The sequence below is a fragment of the Pipra filicauda genome, unplaced genomic scaffold (assembly GCF_003945595.2).
Source record: "Pipra filicauda isolate LSUMZ 115617 unplaced genomic scaffold, ASM394559v2 scaffold17_size4572894_pilon, whole genome shotgun sequence".
Taxonomy (NCBI): domain Eukaryota; kingdom Metazoa; phylum Chordata; class Aves; order Passeriformes; family Pipridae; genus Pipra; species Pipra filicauda.
The window spans coordinates 342,207-365,084 of NW_024104287.1; the positions used below are offsets into that span (position 1 = coordinate 342,207).

Genomic DNA, 22,878 nt, shown 5'->3' on the forward strand with positions numbered 1-22,878 from the left:
ACTCCAGGCACAGTCTCACAAGACAGGGAGAATCACTTCCCTCGACCTGTTGCTAACGCTTCTTTTGATGCAGCCAAGGATATAGCTGGCCCTCTGGGCTGCAAGCACACATTGCTGAGACATGTTGAGCTTCTCATCCACCAACATCCCTGAGTCCTTCTCCCCAGGGCTGCTCTCAACATTTCCAGGTGCCTTCCCCTTACTGCCATTATTGTTTGAACTAATATACAGACAGACCCTACCTATACTTTTAGCAGACTTCTTCCCAAATTTTTTCACTGTTATTGAAACAAAACAAACATCCCAAATTATTGTTAATGCTGCTGGTCTATGGTCTTTTGCCTTACTAATCACAATGGATTACCAAACAAAAACACAGACATGGCTCGTTCAAACTACAGGAAATCTACAGAAATTATATTCTCGAGATGTCATGGCATTAATATGGTCTAAGAACAAGACATGCCTGTTTAGCCTTGCCTTGATTTCATTGTCTCTCACTGAACTAAGTAACCACTAAGATATCTTGCCATTCATGACACTGTTGTCTTCAAAGAAAGGGAAAAAAAGTGCTAAAATGTGCCTTAAGAAAAGCTGACTGGGCTAGGAGCCAGCATTCAGCACTGTGTACCAATACAAGACTTTAGGGATCACTGTCTTGGCACATGTAACATTGTTTTTTACAACTATGAAACATACTGAATTGTTCTCCAGAGCTGGAGACGCAGGGTCCCCCACAGTCAGGAATTGCCACCTCCCATAGTTAGGACTCCTACACGGCTCAAAACATTCATATGAGCAGTAGGATAAAAATCTAGAATTCTCCTGTGGTTTTCTGCCCTCTCTATTTCCTGAGTAATCTTGAGCAAGCAGTCATCTATGAAGAGTTTTCTTGAAAATTTCAATACAAGAGACTAAATTTCTCCAGAGTTGTACTGGCACAGCGATGAGGTCTTTTGATGAGTGCTGGCTACATGATGAGGTCTTTTGATTGTATCAAGTTCAATACCTGGTGGAGCTTTACTCAAGCTACTGTCTATACCCTAGTTTTCCAGAATATCTATCTCACAAAAAAAACCCAAAAAGCATGAATAATTGTCTGTAAGAGTATCTCAATTAAAATAGTTATCTGAAATTTCATCCGACTACCCACTGACTATAGACAAAAATGTAAGGAGACATATTTCTTCTACATGAGGATTAGCAAATTCTGGGTGTATTGTTTCAAGAGGATAAAGTCATCTCATGGTTGCCTTCACTTTCAGGCTTGGGTTCGGGGGTTTTTTGTCTGTTTTGTTTTCTGTGGTAGGTTTGTTCAGAGTGGGGTTGAGTAATGAGCTGAATCCACTTATCAGACAACAGGAGATGGCCCAGAGACTTCAAAAGGAATGGTGTAGACTGCAGGCATGAACAAGGAAGGAGACCTACCTTTTTAGAAGCTATGAAACATAAACTCAACTCAGTCATGTCAAGAAGATCAGCTTCCTGAACTGTTCATTACACAATTGCAGGACCACTTTTACTAGTGCAAGAAAAACAGTGGAAACAAGGGAAAGCAGACAAAAGCACAGCATCCTCTATTTAAGTCAGCTCAAATTACTATGTAAGTGCATCCCTGCCTCTTCATACCTACAGTATACATTAATTTCTACGCTACAGAGACAAAGTAAAAAAATTCAGACTCTTTAAAATTGGTTGCTAGCATTTGTAAATCAGCATTCATTGTTGGTTCCGTAACAACTGAGACAGCCTTCTCTCCCTTCCATTTATTAGTTATGACAACTAATATAAATTAATTTTCCATTTGTCCAAATCTTTTTTCACTTACACATCAATGTTGTTGCAATGTTTACATTTAAAAAATAAACAAGTAATAGGATAAGTTCAAAAGCTGGAATTGAAAGATGTATAAGCCTTCAACTCTCAAATACTGCCTTTGCTTGTCCCAGCAGATACATTCAGACTGAAGGCACAAATACTTCAAAAAAAGTTACTAAGATATGTCTCCATTTCTGCTCACCCTCTCTTGAAGAAGTTCCACAACCTGCTGTATACAATCATTCACATCACAGGAATCAGTTTTCAGCACAAGCTCTGGGGCTTCCGGTTTTTCATACTCTGAGTCAATCCCAGTAAAACCTAGAGAACATAAAAAAAAAATCTTAGGTGACTTCTTCCAGAAGATGAGTCCATTTTAACACTGTTCACAGACAGGTTTTTAGATATAAACCAACACAACAGCCCAAGAGTACAGAGTTTTAGCTTCCTTAATATAGGATTTCTTAGGGAAATCAACAAGTTTTTTCTTTATCAGACTATCTGTTAATCCTACTATCTGACTGCATCAAACTTCGGCATTCTGCAGCACACAAAAAGCATATTTTTGTTGGTGAAGCTATTTGATTTATACTGCAAATAGAAAAGGAGCACTGGCAGAAAAACTGTGTACGTCAACCCAGAGTTAGTCATCCATTCACTGTCCTTCATCATCAGCTGTTATTGTGGCTCTTTAAAAAAAAATAATAAAGAATATTATGAACTTCCAGTATATATGTAAATTTACGCTCATACCACCAAGCGGTACTCAGAAGTAAGGAATTCCAACACCTATTACATTAGTTTAGCTAATATACTCAAGATAGCTGCTAACATAAGATTGATGAGTGTGTTTATTATAGTTATAACAACTGTCACAGACTGTACAAGCTACCAGTGACACTTGTTCTGGCTAGCAATCTGCTTTGAAATAGTGGAGATTCTGACCACCCATGCATAAACAAGGAGGAAAAATCAAGGCCAAGGGAAAAGACTGTAAGCACTACAAGTCATATCTGCAGAAGGAATATCAGCTGGGCTACAGCAACCGAGCATCTGCATCCTCCACAAGTGCAAATAAAAACATTAAAATTCGAGTTTTTCACTTCAGGTTTAAATACCCTCAAACTTAGTAGCTTAATTCCCCATCTAATAAAAACATCAATTGCTGCAGTACCCCAAGTAATAAAGAAAGGCTGGTATCTTCCAAAAAACCATATACTATAGAAGGATCTGATTACTGGAGGAATGGGAATAGGAGGCAAAGAAAGCGTCCCATTACCATTGCCAGAGAAAAAGAAGATAACAGTTGCTGACATTCCTTGGGAACTGGCAAGTTCATTGAACTTTCATCCTTCGAATATCAGAGAGGTCATAAGATACAGCCACTGCTAGATGCACTCATAGCTTACTCAGGCACTGTATACTTCACTAACACTTCTACAGTTAACACAATTCCATTATGAGGCTTGTAAAATTAACAAAATATTAAGGACTCTATACAGCACAAATAAGGATTCTGTACAGAGCTGTATCTCCGTATCATGCAAGCTCAAGCCATCTTTGCTTTGATTCTGAACAAACCTTAGTTCAGCCTTATTTATTTCTGGCCTTCACATGATATTCTGGAGTACTAGCAGCCACTACTTCTGAAGAATCAAGCAACCACTCATTTAGAATGTTTTAGATTTACTGAAGTTTATATCGCTTTCAATTAACAGTATCATCATTACAGCATCTGCAAATTCCACCGCAAAAGCGATCACTTTAAAAATAGTTTTGCTACTAAATACAGGTTAAAAGAGCTATCATCAATCTCTGCAAACTAAATGTAACACAGAGCAAAGAAGCACTTGAAATAATACTTGCAATGAATGATTGCATAGCTAAGCTTCTTTTTATTGCAGGTTATACTTAAGTCTTGACCCGAGGCTGGGGATATGAAATCATTTTCATGGGCACTGGAATAAAACATTAATTTCAAAGTAAAAGTTTGCCTCTTCAGACGAGTTCTTAACAGTCTTTACAGGGAGACAGCAATCATGCTTTACTTCTTAGAAGAAACTAGCAATTCTTTATAGACTTCAGAGAGAATCAGGCTCTTTTTTAACCAGTCAATGGACACACAGAGGAGACAGATTAATTCTCAGTCATAAGAGGTTACAACAGAAACTATCATTTGCTCAAGGTTTTTCCGTGTGAGGCCAGATACTTTTGCCCTTTTACTGTCCTACATATTTAAATAGTCAGTTCCATGAGTTAGAAATCGATCCCAATTTTATTCTCAGTGCTGTCCCAAGTCCATGCTGTTTTTAAGAGTGGTACAGTCACAGACCTGAGCACACCCACTTACGTGGAGTCAAATTACACCAATGTTTCACTTATGTAGAAAGGACATAACTACATTTAGATTCACCTTTAATTTCTCCAGCCCTGGCCTTCTTATAGAGTCCCTTAACATCTCTCTGCTCACAGACATGCAATGGAGCATCCACAAATACCTCAAAAAAAGGCAAACTTGCCCCTTCATGAATTTGTCTGGCATTATTACGATCCTGAAAGAAAACAGAAGAAAAATCCGAAAAGGTTGCATCCACATATTGTTACTGTCCTTCTGCTTCTGAAGTTCATTTTAAAGAAGCAGATAGCAAAATGTAAACAAGCTTTCGAAGTTTGAAAAAAGAAACATGATTTGATCAACTGATGCTCTGCAAGCTGCATCAGTGTGGCTACAGTACATCACATGGTAAAAGCTGACATGAAGATATATTTTACATTAACTTGATTTATTAAAAAAACCAAAACCAAAAGCAGGCATAGAGTGCAGGATTTTCTATACATATATATATATATGTATCTTAAGAGTTACATCCACCTAGCTGAGTACAGTCAAGAAGAGGTGTTACCTGCTGCTCCTGACATAACCATCCTCCTCTCCAGAGCCCCAGTTTTCTCTACATTCTTAAATCTGACAAGACTTGTGTAGTCAAACTATTATATTATTTCTATGGCTTGCCAAGCATTGAAACAACTGGTGAGTTGCACTTGGAGATAAAAAAAAAAAGCTTTCAAAAATCCACTAAAACCATCTGTTACTAAATACGGTTATTTTCCTCATATTGAAAGACTTCTGTTTTACTGGAGGATCTTGAGTTCCCTGAATTATTATGGGAAGAATTGTTTGTACCACTATAACTAAAGAAATAACATACATTATTTTCATTAATAACACGTGTTACAAACATGTAAGCTGTGTCATTCTTCAAGATACTTGGGTGTTCACACATCCTTTTTGTCTTTCCCATCTATGTTCTCATATACTGATGAAAACGGTCTTCACAAAACAATGTGAACATGGATTTAGGCTGATTTTCAATACTGTATAATGTCATGTTGTATACACAATATGAGAAAAAGTAAAAAGAACTACAGGCAATTAAAACATTTTTCCCTTAAGCCACTCGGTAAAAATAAAGTTTGCATTATTCATTCACTAAAGGAAAAAAATGCTTTTAAAAACAAACTGAGTCTTCAGGTTAGATGTAGTCTTCATATTTATAAAGTACTGGATCAAACAGGATACTGTCATTTTAAGAGTCTTACTTGGAGCATCATTTGGCCTTGTTCCTAATATTAGAGTAATAATTCTGCCTTAATAGACTGAAGGACAGTTCTAGTTATACAACTAATGTAAACTTTTTTCACATTTAATGTTTCTTATCTGAATAATCTCCATAAAGAACAACTGTCACCAAAAAAAACAAGCAAGTATTTGATTCTGGCTAAGTTCAGAGAGGGATTTCTGTAAATAAAATTCTGAACGACATTTTGTGCTTTGTATTTTTCCTACTCTTCCTCTAGATGTTTTTCACATTGTTTTTCACATTTACCTGAGTATAAGGAGAGATGAAACTAGTAATGCACACCAAACCAGCATCTGCAAACAATTTAGCAACTTCAGCAATACGACGGACATTTTCTTCTCTATCTTCTGGTGTGAAACCCAGATTCTTATTAAGGCCTTGGCGAATATTGTCACCATCCAATGTGTAGCATGGAATACCATGGCATACTAAATACTCCTCCAGTGCCATACTCACTGTAGTCTTCCCAGCACCAGATAGACCTAAAATATTCAATAACAACATAAATATATGTTATAAGCACAGAAACAAGTTAAGGCAAGTTGTAGTACACATACCGCTGCTAGTATGAAAATCTCCAAGTGACAGGCATCAGCAGCAATGCCTTTCGGATATGCTTACCTGGAATATAAGCCAATGCTTTTACACAGACAGTTGGCATAGGGAGAGTAAGGCACAACATTAAGTGTGTAATCTGAAGTAGGTCAAAGAGTCTGGCCTTGAGAGCTGCTGCTTATAGAAGTTATGCACTTTCCACAGTGCTGCTGCTGGCAATTGTTACTACCTGAGCACACTAAATTCAGAAACCAAACACAGTTAAGGTGTTATGTTTACATGACAAAAGATCTCATATTGAAGTGAATTTAGTCATCAAAAGAAATGGAATCAGGCCAAAACCACACTTTGTTCTTGTTCCCTGCAGAATAACAGCACTGAATAAGACACCACTGACAAAACCAAACTCATTCAAAACTCTCACACAGCAGTCATGATCCACTAACTGGTATGTGTTGGCAACAAAGAAAATCGTAATATTAAACTCTGGTACAATTCAGAATCTTTGGCAACAAATCTTTAAATATTTGAGAAGTCTTGCTGGCCCTAAAATGTCCACTGTTTGAAGTTGGAAATTTATTTAAATAATTTTTCAGACTAGATTTCAGTTTAGCTGGAGCACATGCTTTGCTTCAGCTTATACCAAGAAGTCAATTCCTAAATGGAGCACAAACTCAGTTCTTCATAAGACGACATTTATCCTTTGAGCAAGAAAAAAAAAAGGTAATGGTAGTATAAAAAAAAGGAGCACTAGTGGGTGAAGAAAAATGTTTTTATCTTTATTAGTGGTGATTAAGATTTATTCTAACTTTCAAAGAAAGAAGAAAAAAATAATCACACAAACTAGCAGTTTGGTATTACTTTCATGCTAACAAGCATGTTCTAAGAAAACACAACTAAACTAAAAGAAAAAGAGTCATTGCATTGTTTCCTCTGGTGCCCACTACTACCAATAGCCAACTCAGTTTGCTAGTCTTCCCTCCTCCCCATCTTTTTTTTTCTTTTCCTTTTTTTTCCCTTTCATGTGTGTGTGGAGGTTGTGGTAAGTTCACCGATGATTTAGCAAGTTGAATCAGCTCAAGGTTTGCTTGAGCAAGCACTACCACTTGTGCAAGACAAGAGAAGAAACACAAGGCAGAAAACAGAACAATCTTCTTTTGGCAGCAATTAGGTACATCCCCATCACAGAAAATAAACATGATAGTTCAAAATAAGATTACAACAACTTAGTCATTTACTCCTCACTGATGCAGTCTTTGACTTGCCATTTTTGTCCCCACATCTAGCTTGCTATTCACTCAAATGCTCTAGCTTTTCACACACCATTTGGTCTTTAACATGCAATGAATTGCAAAAGTTAAGGTTATACATTAACGAATTTTAAAAACAGTCTTTAAGCTGACAAGTCTTTAAAATAACTTGCACTCTCAAAATTGCATATTATTTTGCAAATGAAAATAGTGTTTTTCCCTATTTTTGACACATTCCTCAGGGTTTTGTTTACTAAGACCCTCTGACTCAACGTTCATTAGAACTGAGCTCTCGCATAAAGGCTGGCTTAAAAATGAAAATCAATCTCTGAAAGAACTTTCCACACACTCCCACCCCATGAGTGCTGACGAGGTGAGAGAATCTTGGAGTTTACCAACATTTCATCTGTTATTCCAACACCTCACAGTGTTTTGAAGAATCATGTTTGCACAGTTCTAGAATGGTTAATATTACTTACTATGCCTACAGTCCTTTTCACTCCCCAACATTACTGCTCAAACACTCTCAATAACCCAGCTTCCCACACACACTTAATACCTTACCACCACCCTTCTTCCTGAAGAAAAGGAAATTGAGCACTAAGATTACACTTGTTTTAAAAGAACGTTGACTGGAAAATGTTGCCATGTAGATAACTGAGAAAACATTTTTATCATGACTTTTTTCAAAGTGATATTAATGAATTACCAGGAGAAACAGAAAGGCAGCCTACCAGGTCATTTGAGCATTGAGAGACAGCCTGGAGCTATGTGACAGAAACAGGGAGAGAAAGGGCTCCATTCTTTTACCAAAGAAATATGTGACAGAAAGCTACTGTCTCAAATCTGTTTGGAATGACTCTCAGCAATTTGTTATCAACTACTGCTTTACATTTCACTAATGCTAGTGGAAACAAATTTTACTTAATGTAGTAATTTTCTCTAATACTCTCTCAAGATCTTTTGTGTCACAATACAACAGTGCTTTAAATGGTTTACAAACCAATCACATTACACATTTTGTTAGATTTATTTTTTATTTTCAGTTTTAACTAGAAGTGACTTTAAAGGAAATATATTAAAGCTTCCAAGAACTTTGAGAGGTAGAACAAAAAAATTCCCTCACAGTTATGAAAACTGTCTTCCAGAATTATTTACCCCCTCTTTTTACAATCAAAACAATTCAGAGAAAAAAACCCACATAGCTGATTTCAAAAATAGCTCCCAGTATGCATTGCCTCAACATGCAATTACTTTCCAAAGGCACAGGTTTGTACCAAAAAGTTATTTCAACCCCAGGAGACAAGAACATTCCAAAGAGAAGAGGCCTTTAAAGAATCGATTCAGAAATACAGACTCTTACCAAAAAAAAATTAGGTTTCATTTGTTAATAATGGACAGTACAAAGAGCCAGAACTGGATAAAACAAAGGAAAAAAAAAGAAAATAAATGAAACACCCATACACAGAAAATAAAACCACCAAAACCCTCCATACATTCCCAAATTCAACCAGAATTAAGTAGCAGACAGTATCAAGAAAAACAACCCTCCCAGTGCACTGAACAAAATACATTCTCAAGTTATTATCTGTCCCAAAGCAATTTCCTGCTAGTCTACCCAAAAATAGTAATAAAATTGCATCAAGGTCTTAGATTACACAAACATTCAACTCTGCATGCAAAAAGGAGCTACAGCTAAGTAGTTTTTCAGAAGAGTAACTAAAACAAAAGGATCCTCAGTAATCCATGACTGTACCTGTTAACCAGACTGTGCATCCACGAAAACCACTTCTTGTTCCTACCACTTGGCCTCTTTTATTCCTGCTGACATGATGAGCTTGGTAGGTAACATTGGTTGCCCTTTGCATTCCCTATAAAAGAAGAAGTTTGTTAGGTCTTTAACTTCTAAAGGGTGAGTTGGTAAACCATATTGAAACTTAGTCATGGGCACAAATAAAGACTTGGAGGCAGGAAAATGGAGTTAAAAACAATACCAATTCCATCAGCTGCTGAACTGGTCAAAGGAGACACATGAAATTAGAAGTGTCACCCATAGCAAACCACATCCCTTGTGCTCCTTCTGTGAAGCTTGGGATTGACAGGTCAATCAACTACTACTTTCAAATACAACTTGTTTAAGAAAAATCAACCATAAAAAGACAGATGAACTGCTAGAGCTGCTAGACTTGACTTCTACTCAAGTAATTCCAAGGATCTGCTTGATATAGCACCATGGGATAAAGCCCCGGATGGAAGAGGGGCCCAAGAAAACTGGTTGATATTCAAGGATCACCTCTTCCAAGCTCAGAGGTGATGCATCCCAAAAAGAGGAAGTCAGGCAAAAAAAGCCAGGAGACCTGCATGGATGAATATGGAACTCCTGGGAGGGTGGAAACAGGGACAGGTAGCCTGGGAGAAATAGAGAGAAAATGTCTGAGCAGCCAAAGATCAGGTTAGGAAAGCTAAAGTCCTGACAGAATTAAATCTGGCCAGGGATGTCAAAGGCAACAAGAAAAGCTTCTATATGGGTACCTTGGTGATAAAAAGAAGACTGGGAAAAATGTGGGCCCTCTCTGGAAGGAAAAGGGAGACTTGTTACCCGAGACATAGAGAAGGCTGAGGTACTCAATGACTTTTTTGCCTTGGTCTTCACTGGCAAGTGCTCCAGCCACGCTGCCCAAGTCACAGAAGGCAAAGGCAGGGACGGGGAGAATGAAGAACTGTTGCCTGCTGTAGGAGAAGACCAGGTTTGAGACCCTCTCAGGAACCTGAAGGTGCACAAGTCCACGGGACCTGATGAAATACATCTGTTGCTCCTGAGTGAACTAGTGAAGGAAGTGGCTAAGCCACGATCCATCATATTTGAGAAGTCACAGCAGTCTGGTCATGTTTGAAAAGGAGGAACATAACCTCATTTTTAAAAAGGGAAATAAGGAAGACCTGAGGAACTACAAACCCATCAACCTCACTTCTCTGCCCATCAAGATCAAGGAGCAGAAGCTCCTGGAAACTGTGCTAAGACACAAAAAAATAAGGAGGTGATTTGTTACAGCCAACACGGCTTCACTAAGGGCAAATCATGCCTGACAAATTCAGTGGCTTTACAGTGTTGGTGGATAAAACAGTAACTGATACCATCTACTTGGACTTGTGCAAAGCACACGACACTGTCCCACATGACATCCTTGTCTCTAGACTGGAGAGACACATATTTGATGGAGGGAACACTTGGTGTATAAGGAATTAGCTGTACGGTCACACTCTTAATAGCCGTGGTCAACAGCTCGATGTCCAAGTGGAGAGCAGTGACAAGTGCTGTTCCTCAGGGGTCAGTATTGGGACTGGCACTGTTTAACAACTTTGTCGGTGTCAGGGACAGTAGGATCGAGTGCTCCCTCAGCAAGACTGGCAACAACACCAAGCTGTGTGGTGCAGTTGACATGCTGGAGGGAAGGGATGCCATCCAGAGGGACCTTGACAGGCTTGAGAGGTTGCCTGTGTGAAGCTCATGAAGTTCAACAAGGCCAAGTGCAAGGCCCTGCACCTGGGTCAAGGCAATCCCAAGCAAAAATACAGTCTGGGAAGAGAATGGATTGAGAGCAGCTCTGGGCAGAAGGACTTGGGGATGACAAGCAGCTAGACATGATCCAGCAGCGTGCACTTGCAGCCCAGAAAGGCAACTGAACCCTGGGCTGCATCAAAAAATTCGTGAGCAGCAGATCAAGGGAGGTGGTTCTTCCCTTCTATTCTGCTCTTCTGAGACCCAATCTCCGATGCTGCAACCAGCTCTGCAGCCACCAACAAAAGAAGCACACAGACCTGTTGGAGTGAGTCCAGAGGAGGGAACAAAGAGGCTCAGAGGACTGGAGCACCTCTCCTGTGAGGACAAATTGAGAGAGTTGGAGTTGTTCAGCCTGGAGAAGAGAAGGCTCCAGGGAGACTTTACAGCAGCCTTCCAGAACCTAAAGGGGGCCTACAAGAGACTTGGAGAGTGACTTTTTACAAGAGCATCTAGGGACAGGACAAGGGGGAATGGCTTTAAACTGACAGAAGGTAGTTAAGATTAGATATTGGGAAGAAATTTTTACTGTGAGGGTGGTGAGGCACTGGAAAAGGTTTCCCAGAGAGGCTGTGGATGCCCCATCCCTGGAAGTGTTCAAGGCCAGGTTGGATGGGGCTTTGAGCAACCTGGTCTAGTAAGAGGTGTCCCTGCCCATAGCAGGGGGACTGGGACTAGATGATCTTCAAGGTCCCTTTCCAACCAAACCACTCTGAGTCTGTGTTTTTATGAATTTAAGTCTAAGATCAAATGGATTCTCCCTTTTTCTGAGCTAAAGGTTTCTGTCATAAAACAGCCAAACATTGGCTTATTTTTAACTCTCAAGAGACATTTTCATTGCAAACTGTGCATGTCTCTTCAAAGATTGAGTTCAGCAGACACTTCCAAACTACTTTGCCTTTATGTATGGTATCTTCAGTCTCCAGAAGAGAGAATTTATCATAGATTCTAAATATTTAAAGAAAGTACTATTTCTAAGGAACTTATTAAAGAATTTACTTTAAAAGATGGGCTTTTTGTAACATAATTTTAATTAAAACAAAGCTGGTTACAGAGTTTCTTAAAATCATTAATCATAATGACCTGCTCTACAAATATCTTCAGTAAGATGACTCCACTGTCAAACACATTTCACAATCCAAAGTCAGGGAGCCCTCAGGAAGATTAGCCTTGGCATTCCCTTAGGCTTTAAAGGTATCTAACTATATGAACTTTGTTTGTAAAAGATCAAGACCTTAGACAGCCAGACAGAGCATGAACAATCAAACAAAAGGGGGTGAGTGTGTGTTTGAGGTGTGAGAGGGATTAGTGGATATGTAATGTTGCTTTGACTTCTCATGCTTACATATTGCAAGATATTTGCACTGTCTTCTCCTCCATCATTGTATCAGTGCCAGTTGAAAATGAAAACACACAGTATATTTAATATAAAAGAAATAAGGGAGTATATTTCTCTATGAAGAACTAATAGAGAGCTGTTCATAGGTTTAGAGGGAGACACCACAAAATAGAGTTAAGAGAAAAATGGTATCTACTTGTGATGGCTTCAAGGACTGCTGTTACATCATTCTTCTATTCAAAAGTTTATAACTTCACTGGAAGTCAGGAATTTATGTGATTGTAAGTCCCCAATTTTATACACAACTATAACAATAGTTAATACAAACAAAAACTCAACATAGGAACCAATGTTCAAGATTTAAATACAATAACTCTATAATTCAGTTGTCATAGTCCAGCACCCATAAGAAACCATGACCTGCAAACAGGCTATAATCACAAAAAATGAAGTGATATGTGCTGATCATGTTATCTTCGATTAATTTATAACCTAAAACAGAACTGTTCTGTGCACAAAGTCATTGCAATATGGTCAACTATTTCAACTATGATCAAAGTCTTTCTTCTTATAGTAGAAACAATACTACATAAAATTGGAGATTTCAGTGAGCAAATGCATAAATTGTGGTATTAAAACCAACAAAAATAATTTAAGTACTTCAATTAAAAGATATACCGTGCACAATGAATGTACACAGCCATTCAAACAAATACAGTAATAGCAACATTCTTTCTCATTAATTCCACTTGTACTGGATTGTACCAGGCACTGGACAAATAGCAGACAGTCTCAAAGCACAGATCTCATGCCACTGTCTCAGTTAGCTCTCTTACATTAAGACATAAAAACACACATGCTTTGCTTTTGACTCCTGACAATGAGTCTATTATCAGACTCATATTTTGGAGGTCAAATGTCTCATCCAAGGAGACTTCTTCCAGTCCACATTCCATAACATCAGTTTTCTTTGTTTTCCGGAACTAAGAAAGCTGCTCTGAAACCGATCAGGGTACTACACTAGGTTTACAAAACACAGGAAAATCTGAGGAAGCAGGCCAGAGGGATTCTTAAAATGATGAAAAAGACACACACACACAAAAAAAAGGTATTAATAACAACTTAGCAGAGATGACAAATCACAGCAAGGAGAAGGCCAATAGATTGCTAGAAGTCAAGGCACACAAATGCAACAGAGCAGCCAGCAGGCTCAGCAGTGGGACAATAATCTATCTGTACTTCAGAAGCATTTAAGACTAAAGGTTAAAGTGCCCAAACAGTCTGCATGCATACAAAAACACATCCGATGCTGTCAGCCACCCCACCTTCTGTATCTGCATATCTGCACACAAACAAGACAGTTCAGTGCTACTCCTGGGCAAAGCAGTACCAAAATCCCCCTTATCTTCCAACAGAAAACCACTTTTTATAGACATGCTCTAAAAAGTTAATAATTTAGCAAGCCATTCTCTGTTTCTGAGGAAAAAAAGAAAAGCAGTTGCCTAATCATGTCCACTTTGCTTCTAAATGATTTGCTACTACCACTGAGCAACTAAAGCTGAACCAGCTGAACATTAGATCTTCAACAATATAAGTTTTTAATTACTATCCCTGACATGTACACTTACTACCAATGCTGATGTGGCACGGAAAAATATTCACTGGATCGTATTGGTTGTGCTCTTAAATTATTTAGCCAGTCTTCAAACTCTACTACATAAAATCTGATGACTATCAACTGATGAAATTAAACGGCCATCCAAAATGATATCAGAAATATAGAATAGTCATTTCCTCTTACACACTGTCAAAGCATCTCTCACCTTGGAGATCTGTATTATCAATGTTAAAAGAAATTAAACATAAGAAAATGTGTAATAGAAAAACTCAGTGTAATGCACAAGTACCCTTTGAAAAAGCTATTTTAAAATTCTTAGCCTATTGTATTCACTATAATAGTCACTACTGAAAGGACACACTACATTTTTGTAAAAGTGCTACTGAAAAAAGGGCATTAATCACAAAGGTTTTCCGCTTTTTTACAACCATTGGATATTTCCTCTCTGACATGCCCACAAAAATACGTCTTCCACCCTGAGATACAAATTTAGTGCATCTGCATTACTTCGAAAAATCCTGCATGTTAATATTTTCCCTCCTACTCAACATGTTAAACACAAATAATGCTTTACTCCACTGTGATTCATTACAGTTTGCTTCATGTGAAATCTGAATTGCTGAAATGTGCACTGGAGAGCTGCAATGATAAGAAAGCAAGGAAGGATGACTCTGCACTTTATTTTTTCTGGCATAAAGGTAAAATTTTAGCTTTGCAGGTAGCTGTCCAGAGAAATAAACACAGACATCCAAAAACCACAGGAACAAAAGAAAGAAAGATGATGTGGGTCAAATGGAAATACTCTGTCCATTTCTCTATGTACAGATTTGCTGAGATAGATGACCTAATTTTTTTATTGTCTTTCTTGATATTTTGCCAAGTTGCATCTATAATTTTTCTTTGCCAAAGCCAAACCAGACTATTAGTGCCTAATACCTCTGATGTAAGAACTCAGATAGGCATCCAGATGAAGAAAAGCAAACCCAAGTTGCAATGCCAAGATCAAAAAAAAGCCAAAAGAAGAGATTATTGATTTATTGTTTCATAGTTAACAGACAGATGGCATATACACTGGCATAAACTGAAGTTATTCTTCATTACTTCATAGCAACAACGAAACATTGTGCTTTTACAGTCACTTTACATTAAATTTTAACTTTTCACAAAGCAAGACCTCTGGGGAAGGAAGTAAATCTTTCCATGGCAAGCAGACACACCCCAAGCTACAGCATCAACTTGAGACAGTTTTGAGGTCGGAAGTATCAGGAAGGAACTGTGTATACAAACTGTATATACTGAAGAAGCTGTGACTAATTCCAATCCTCTAGGATGACATTGTTGGTTCTCCAAGCTAAGAACTCCCATAAGCTCAAAAAAGCACACAAGTAGCCTCATCTCTGAATTGCAATCTTACTTTTAGTGCCCTTCTCATTTCCCAATCATCATAGATTTTTTTTTAAGCTATTTACTAACTTGCTCACCATATGCCTCTGTTATCAGGGATACCCTGATAACAACACATTTTTATGACGTTTATTCTTCACCTCTGATAATTCAACCAAAGCTTTCTTTTTTCCCTCCAAACTGGCACAACGGCCAAACAGCAACTCAAGCAGATGGAACATTGACCATTTTCTTTGTCTACATACAAAAACAAGCAAGGAGAACAGATATAGTTCCAACACAAAAATTCAACTACCACTGACGCTAAAACTGCATATTTACATGAGGTTTCAGTACCTGCTTATCAAAAGTTCTGCCAGAAATACCTTCCAGTAGTTACTGTCTCAAATTCTCGTTTGAAAATTTGTGCTTTGACTTGGACAACTGTGCTTGAGAAAAGAAGGGCAAGCCCAGAAATTATATCTGAGCAATAAGATCCTTTAGTCTTTTAAAAACCTAACAATTCCCCAAACCATTTTCTAACATAGCCTACAGCACTACATTTTCTCCCACTAACAACAAAAATTCTTACTTTGATTCTCACAATGCCCACTGGAAAGCAGTTTGCCACAGTGATACCGATACAAGACATCTAAACACCTATGCATGTAGCGCCACTCAATCTGCCAAATGCACACTCTCCTGCCACTTACACAGACTATATCGCCCTCGCCAGATGCTCTAAAGCTGGGACAGTTTCAAAAATCATAGCAGCAGAAATCAGCCAGAATCTTCTACAGTACTGTGTATACAAGCAACTCAGTGCTGACCATACTATGAGGAGTGTATTTTCATGTGCCACCTGCTGCACTAACAGCATGACCAAAGGCAGAGACAGCCTGTTCACCAGTGGACTCACTGGCTGGCATCAGAGGAGATGGACAAGAAACAAAGCCAGAAATTACTCCACTGAATATGCTCTCAGGAACAAGAATTGGAGCAAGTTCTCTTTAGGAGTTACCTGCAAAATGATGCAACAGCTGTCGTGTTAGGAATTCAAGCCACTCTAAAGAAAGTGTTTCAAATGTCTTCCTATCAAGCTAGTGTAGTGGCAGTGTTTGCAGCTACGCTTTGTGCTGCTCTGTAACTGGGGAGTTTGCTGTGCTCAGAAGGGGGCTTCGCAACAGCACTTCCACAGAGAGAGGTGTATTTTGAATGGCGCTGGACGCACAGAGAGATTTTGGAAGACAAGGCTCTGCCTACTCTCCTAGGGGCTGCCGATTCCATTAGGGTATAATAAGTTGCTTTGACTTTGCTCTCAGCTGAACAGACACAGAGTCAGAAGTGCCAGAACATTTGTCTGTGGAGTGTGTGAATCAGCAGCATTTTTGTTCCTGGTGAAGCTTCTTGGTTTATAAAGAGCATTTCAATTGAGGTCTTCTGAAGAAAAAAAGGAGAAGCGGAAGACTTCCTCTGCTTGCCACGTAACATAGAGGGGGTTGCTAACCTCGGCTGAACTCAGCAAATACTTAATGTCTGTTAATGTATTTCCCTGGTTTGGACAAATCCATCTTGGCTTTGCTTATAACAAATGAAATAATACAGAGTAACTTTTTAAATACACTTTGTTACCCCCATCCAGACATCGTCTATTTCATTATCTTCTACACATCTGATTTTGCTTTTTCCTCGTGCAAATTGAAAGAATGTAACTTACCAATTACTCTGTTATGTAAACAAGTGTGAACTTGTACACAGCGGAAGAGGCTTGGACAGGCACAACATCTACCAAACAGTTTTTAGTACCATACCAACTTCTCCGTTTTTCAGGTAAGAGTTCCTTTTAATGGGAAAAGCATGGCCTGTACTACTCACAGCAAGACTTCAAAGACTGATTTACACTCTTATGTTCATATCAAATGTTTTCTGGATCTTATGTCTCGCCTGTTTCAGCTCAGCATTGGTTGAAATAAATCGTACTTTTTTTTTCCCCACTTGTCTTGCATCATCGAAACTATCAAATGTTCTCAAAGGCCTGCAATGTATCTTCTAAATAGCTGCATTTTGGTCTTTGCTGTAAACCGATCTTCCCCCACCTTTATGAACAAGAATGAAGGCTTTGGTTAGGTTTTTTTTTAAGCCCTGTCTCGACAGTTTTCCACATCACACCCGCCATACAAAGAACCTCAGTCTTTGGCCAACCCAGGTTTATGAATGGCCACATTGTACATCGCATTCTTAAGCCTTCCTTCTTCCAAGCCGCTGGAAGCCGAGGGCTCACGGCGGAAGAGCCTCCAGACGCCCGGTCCCCTCCGGAGGGGCTTCCTGCCCTTCCCCAGAGGAGCCCCCATGCGCGCCCGCCGGGCTCCACGGCCGGGCTGCCGCTGCGCTACCGGGCTCGGACCGCCGCGCCCTCCGCCCCGCATCCCTCCCCGCCCGGAACAGGGAGCCCCCCGTCCCGGCTGCCGCTGCCGCCCACTGCCACATCACCATGGAGCTCGGCCGCTGCTTCCTTCCTTCCTTCCTTCTTTCCTTCCCTCTGCTCTCCCCCCGCACGCCCACCTGCCCGCAGACCCGCCGCACGCCCGCTCACCCAGCTCGGCACCCTGTTGCTCAGTTTGACTTTCTTGCACTGGCTCTCGGGCAGCTCCATGACCGCGGGGGCAGCGAGAGGAGGAGGAGGAGGAGGAGGAGGAGGAGGAAGAGGAGGAAGGGAGGAAAACGCGCCTTCCCGACTGATGCTCGGCGAGGATGAAGCCGCTGCCGCCGAGGAGCTGTGCCGTCTGCGCACACCCGCGGCTCGGCCAAAGGTGGTGCAGGGAGGAGCCGCGGCTCGGCGGCAGGGAGGGAGGGACGGAGGGAAGGAAAGAAGGAGGGAGGGAGGGAAAGAGAGAGGGAGGGGAGGGGAGGGGAGGAGAGGAGGGAGGGACGGACGGCGGCAGGAGTACCACACGCGCGTGCGCCGCGCCGTGACGCGCCCGGGAGGGCGGGGACCGCGCGAGGCGCCACTTCCGCCGCCGGTGCCGCTGCAGATGGTGGGGTCCCTGTCCCTGTCCCTGTCCCTGTCCCTGTCCCTGTCCCTGTCCCTGTCCCTCTCCTTCTCCTTCTCCTTCTCCTTCTCCTTCTCCTTCTCCTTCTCCTTCTCCTTCTCCTTGTCACTGCCCTTGGCCATGTCCTGCCCGTGTCCCTGCCACTGCCCGCGACCCGGCCCTGCGCCCACCAACGTAGCTCGCCTCATTCGAGAGGACCTAGTCTTGAGCTATGAGGAGAGGACGTAGTCTTGCGATGCATCAAGGGAGGTTTAGGTTGGATATTAGGAGGAATTTCTTCACAGAAGGGGTGATTCGGCGTTGGAATGGGCTGCCCAGGGAGGTGCTGGAGTCAGCGTCCCTGTAGGTGTTTAAGGAAAGGCTGGGCGTGGCACTTGGTGCCATGGTCTAGTTGACAAGGTGGTGTTGGGTCTCAGCGATCTCAGAGGTCTTTTCCAATCTAAATGATCCTGTGCTTCCCAGCCGCTCTCCACTACAATATTAAGCTTGGGTGGCACAGCAGAGGTGTTCTCTCTTGTGTGTGGTGCTCCCAACCTTCTCCAGTATCGCGCAGAGGAGAGGCTGTTCCGCCCCTCAGGAAAAGCTGTGGGCCAGGGGGAGGTGTGGAGTGGCTGTTGTGTTATTCTGTGGCAGGGCAAGCTAAAGACACAGCCAGAGCAGAGCACTTTTCCCTGCCTTTGAAGTAAGATGGGGCTTTGCTGAAAAACCTTAGCTTGGAGGTGATGAAACTGAGAAGCAGTAGAGTTGGCATCAGTGGTGGTGCTGTCATGAGTGACTGGAAAGGCAAGGACTGTTTCGATTGAATCTCCCACCTTACAAAGATCTCCCCGGCAAACAAAGATAATCCCATGCTGTGCTCTAGGAAATGTCTCTTATTGTGAATTTAGAACCAGAAGTTCTTGGGTTCTTATTTCCAGAACTGAACTGCTCTAGCAGTCAGGTGCTAATCTTAAGGTGTGGCATTTGTTGTATAAATATTAGCCCATTTATGTTAGTTCAAGCAAGGAAATGCTTTAGCACTTAAGTGCTAAAGGTGGAATGGTGCTGTAATTACAGGAATTACATGTACTGTAAAAACATTAGTCTGTCCACAATCTATCTTGTAGCATGTTTGTTCTCCGATGGTTTTAACAGAAAATAAAAAGGCCCTCTTTGTGGATCAATGTTTACTCCTGCTATATCAGAAAGACATCCTTCCAAAGAAACTAAGATGTTGGTTTAAAAGCATGTATTGATATTCAGATTAAAAGCTTAAAATCCTTATGCAAGGTAGATGATGTCTCTGAAATCAAGAAAAAATAGTTGGAAATGCTCTCAGTCAATTTGAAGGTCAGATGAAATGAATACAATGTAACTAAGAAATTTAAAAATTGCAGTTGTTTATTTAGGCTTGACTAGAACATTATACCACATATTGTCCTGCAAGTAACTGTTCAACAGATGGTCCCTGGCTGTATTCTTACCATGACAAACAATGACAGAGGCAGGGCCTGGATTTTAATCAGCAGTGGTCTCCCAAGCATGGAGAGAGAACCAGCACAGTGCTGTGGAAAGGTGAGTTAAGAGCTTCCCCCTGTTGACTATCCAGTTATTTCTAGGGTGTCTTTGGTTACTTGTGCTTTGCACAACATTGTTTTACATGGCTTGAGAGTAATTCTCAAAGTTATTTGTGGTCACATTCTTTTTAAAATTCTACTGTTATTTTATCATAATTATTTTGATGAGATAGGTACTGTTCATTCTGCAGTCTGAGAGACAACAGAGGAAAGACGGTGGTTTGCAAGAGATGTAAATTAAATCCAAAATAAAAACAGCCCACTTAATTATGCAGCAGTGACTTCTTACAGGTCCATTGGGCTCCCTTGTAATACTCACTCATTGGCTGGGAGCAAACCAGCAGATTTTTTTAAATGGTCTGCATAGGAGTTTTGCTTTGGTCAGCTGCTTGCCAGCAAGGAGTCCCATCCCATCATGGGATCTTTCTTGCCACCTGCTTTCTGAAGTAATGTTGTTGGATTCTGATTTGAAGGTTGAAAAAACAAGGCTTTGAGCACAGGTGAAGTTTTAGGCACTGGTATTTAGAGTTCGAAAAACTAAAAGAGAAGAAAATGCAGTTGTATTAATTAGCATGTACACACAATACCGCCCAAACAGATTGAAGGCAGGGAGCTGCATGATTCCTTCCAGAAAATGTTGGAAAAAAACCTGATGAACGGACCATATACTAGTGAAATGTGAAGTATGTCTGCAAATACAGACACTATTGGTCAGACAATGACATAATCTTAGAGGTGATAAAAAACTGTTTCTGAACAGCAATTCCTAAAATAGATCACCTTTTATGATTACATTAACATTCTAAAATATTGTATACATATATATGCATATATAGCATAGTAGAATATTGTTGCCTGTGTATTTTGGTGCTGAAAAAAAATCTCCGGAGCAGTTAATTAGGGGTGAGATAAGAAAGGGTTTATTTACCAAGGCTAAGATGTTATACGACACGCGCCCTGGCCGTGCCTGAGAGGTTACATTTTATAATACCATCCATCCAATCCCAGATGTGTCCACCCTTTGGCCCTTCCTCTGGTCCGCCCCGGGTCCACCCCCTGAGAAATGGGTCTGGGGGCTTTTACTTCATCATCTTCACCATCTTCAGAGCACAAAGGGTACATAGTTACCTAATTTTTGACCGTATTCTGTGGTTTAGGCCCTGATATGCTGCTCTGTCAACTGTCTAGGCCTTGCCTTGACAAAAGACTGAACACTCTGCTGTATTCAGAAGCAGGATTGATATGGAAAGCATAGAATGGGGTAAGAGGGTTAGGGAATATATAAACAAGGGAAAGGAACAAGGGACAAGGGGGGGAAAGGGAGGTTGCTGCTTTTTAAAACTTACAATTCTTACAAATATTAGAAAAATAAAATAAAAAACATTAGGGGCTTAAGGCATCAATATTATAGTAAAACCACACATTTAGATAAGGAACATCACAGCATGGAAGGAACCACCACTACAGTGTTTCACCAGACATCCTGTCCCAAGATGTCAATTGAAATAAGAGAGATAAATCAAGCTTTAGGATTCAAAATATTCAAAAACATTGGATATTAGGAAAAAATTCTTCACTGAAAGGCTGCTCAGACATTGTAACAAGCTGCATAGAGAAATAGTGGAATCACCATCCCTGGAAGTGTTCAAAAAATGTGTAGATGTGGCACTTGATGACATAGTTTAGTGGTGCTAAATGGCATGGCAGTGTTGGGTTAACATTTGGACTCAATGAACTTACAGATCTTTTCCAATCTCAATGATTCTATGATTCTATAAGATTATTTTTAATAGCTTCCAGACATCAATTATAACATAAAAGGAATGTCTGAATTAGAATTGACTACAGACTAGAGATGAAGTATTCTCTAATAATTTCATTTAATACTTAATGGTTAAACACTGACCACCTACTTGTATATGACTGATATACAAACCTAGAAATCTATAAATATTACCTTTAAGATGCATGTTCTCTTATTTCTAGGAAGAAAAACAGTATTAATGAAGCATTCTCTAGAATCCACCTACAGTTGTCACTTACAATAAAATGAATGAGAAATTAGGGGAGAAATTCATTTAATATTGGAATTGTTCCTCTGGTAAGCATAGTGATCAAACTCTGTTGACATGTCATTCTCATGTAAAGATGCATCTATTCTTTTTTTTTTTTCTTGCAAAATATCCAGAGCAGAGTTACTCAGGTAGTCGTGCAGGCTGTCTGCAATTTTGCTCCCTTTTTTTTTTTTTTTAAAGATAGCATTTTCAATGTAGATTATGCTGCCTACATAGAAAAGGCTCATCATTGTTCTGTCAGCAGAGTTTCCAAACTTTATTTCTCACATAAATCATTCTTCTTTTGACACCATTCTAGTAAGCAAGAACTTTAGAATGTCTTTTAAACAGATAAAACATTTTAAGTTCTTTTCAAATATTTCTCAACACTAGAAATAGGGCCATGAAGCAATCTCTAATGGTTTTTAACCATAAATTCCTTATTCACTGGTCTCCTGTTGGAGGTGTTATTTTTCCTCTGTCACCAGGTTTGTGTAGTGGAAAAGATGACTGTCAAAAGCTACCTGAGATTAACAAAATTATCATGTCGATACTTCCCCTGTAATGCAGCTTGGGTTGCAGGCATATGCTCATCTACATTCAGAATAAAATATAGGAAGTCCTGTGTAAGTCCCATAGGTCAAAGATGGGAATAGAGGAGATATTTCTGGGAACCTTTTCTGTCTTTAGCAAAAGCTTTTTATACATTCGTTAATAATTGGACTGATATGTATGTCCAGCAGAACAGTGTGGCACAGCTGTTTAAAGAAGCCACAAAGAAAGATCAGCAGAAATGCTGATAAAAACCCTGAGTGATGAGAGTACCACTTGTTTTCTGACATACTGCTGAATGTTTAACTCGGACTTCCTTTCATGTCCCACAATACTGAGGATTAGAGCTCTCTTCCCAATTACGTTGCAAGTATTACATCTGCTGAGTTTGCTCTTTAGACAAATAAACTCACTCCACGTGCCATCAGTGTTCAGAATGAAGTGGTCTGTTTTGGCCAGAAGTGAGAGATGATGGTTGGTGGCCAGTTTCAGGTAATACAATG

At 40.1% G+C, this 22,878-nt stretch overlaps 1 protein-coding gene across 1 annotated transcript in view; it reads right to left on the minus strand.

The window, feature by feature from the left end:
* PAPSS1 (3'-phosphoadenosine 5'-phosphosulfate synthase 1) overlaps positions 1 to 18,025 on the minus strand; it is a 42,484-nt gene extending 24,459 nt beyond the window's left edge. Inside the window, exons 1-5 of the mRNA XM_027736292.2 lie at positions 17,757 to 18,025; positions 9,021 to 9,135; positions 5,706 to 5,941; positions 4,232 to 4,370; positions 2,021 to 2,139 (exon numbers count right to left, since the gene is read on the minus strand). Of these exons, the coding sequence (XP_027592093.1) occupies positions 2,021 to 2,139; positions 4,232 to 4,370; positions 5,706 to 5,941; positions 9,021 to 9,135; positions 17,757 to 17,816 (669 nt within the window). The 5' untranslated portion in view covers positions 17,817 to 18,025. The remainder of the gene's footprint in view (positions 1 to 2,020; positions 2,140 to 4,231; positions 4,371 to 5,705; positions 5,942 to 9,020; positions 9,136 to 17,756) is intronic.
* Between the last annotated feature and the right edge of the window lie 4,853 nt (positions 18,026 to 22,878).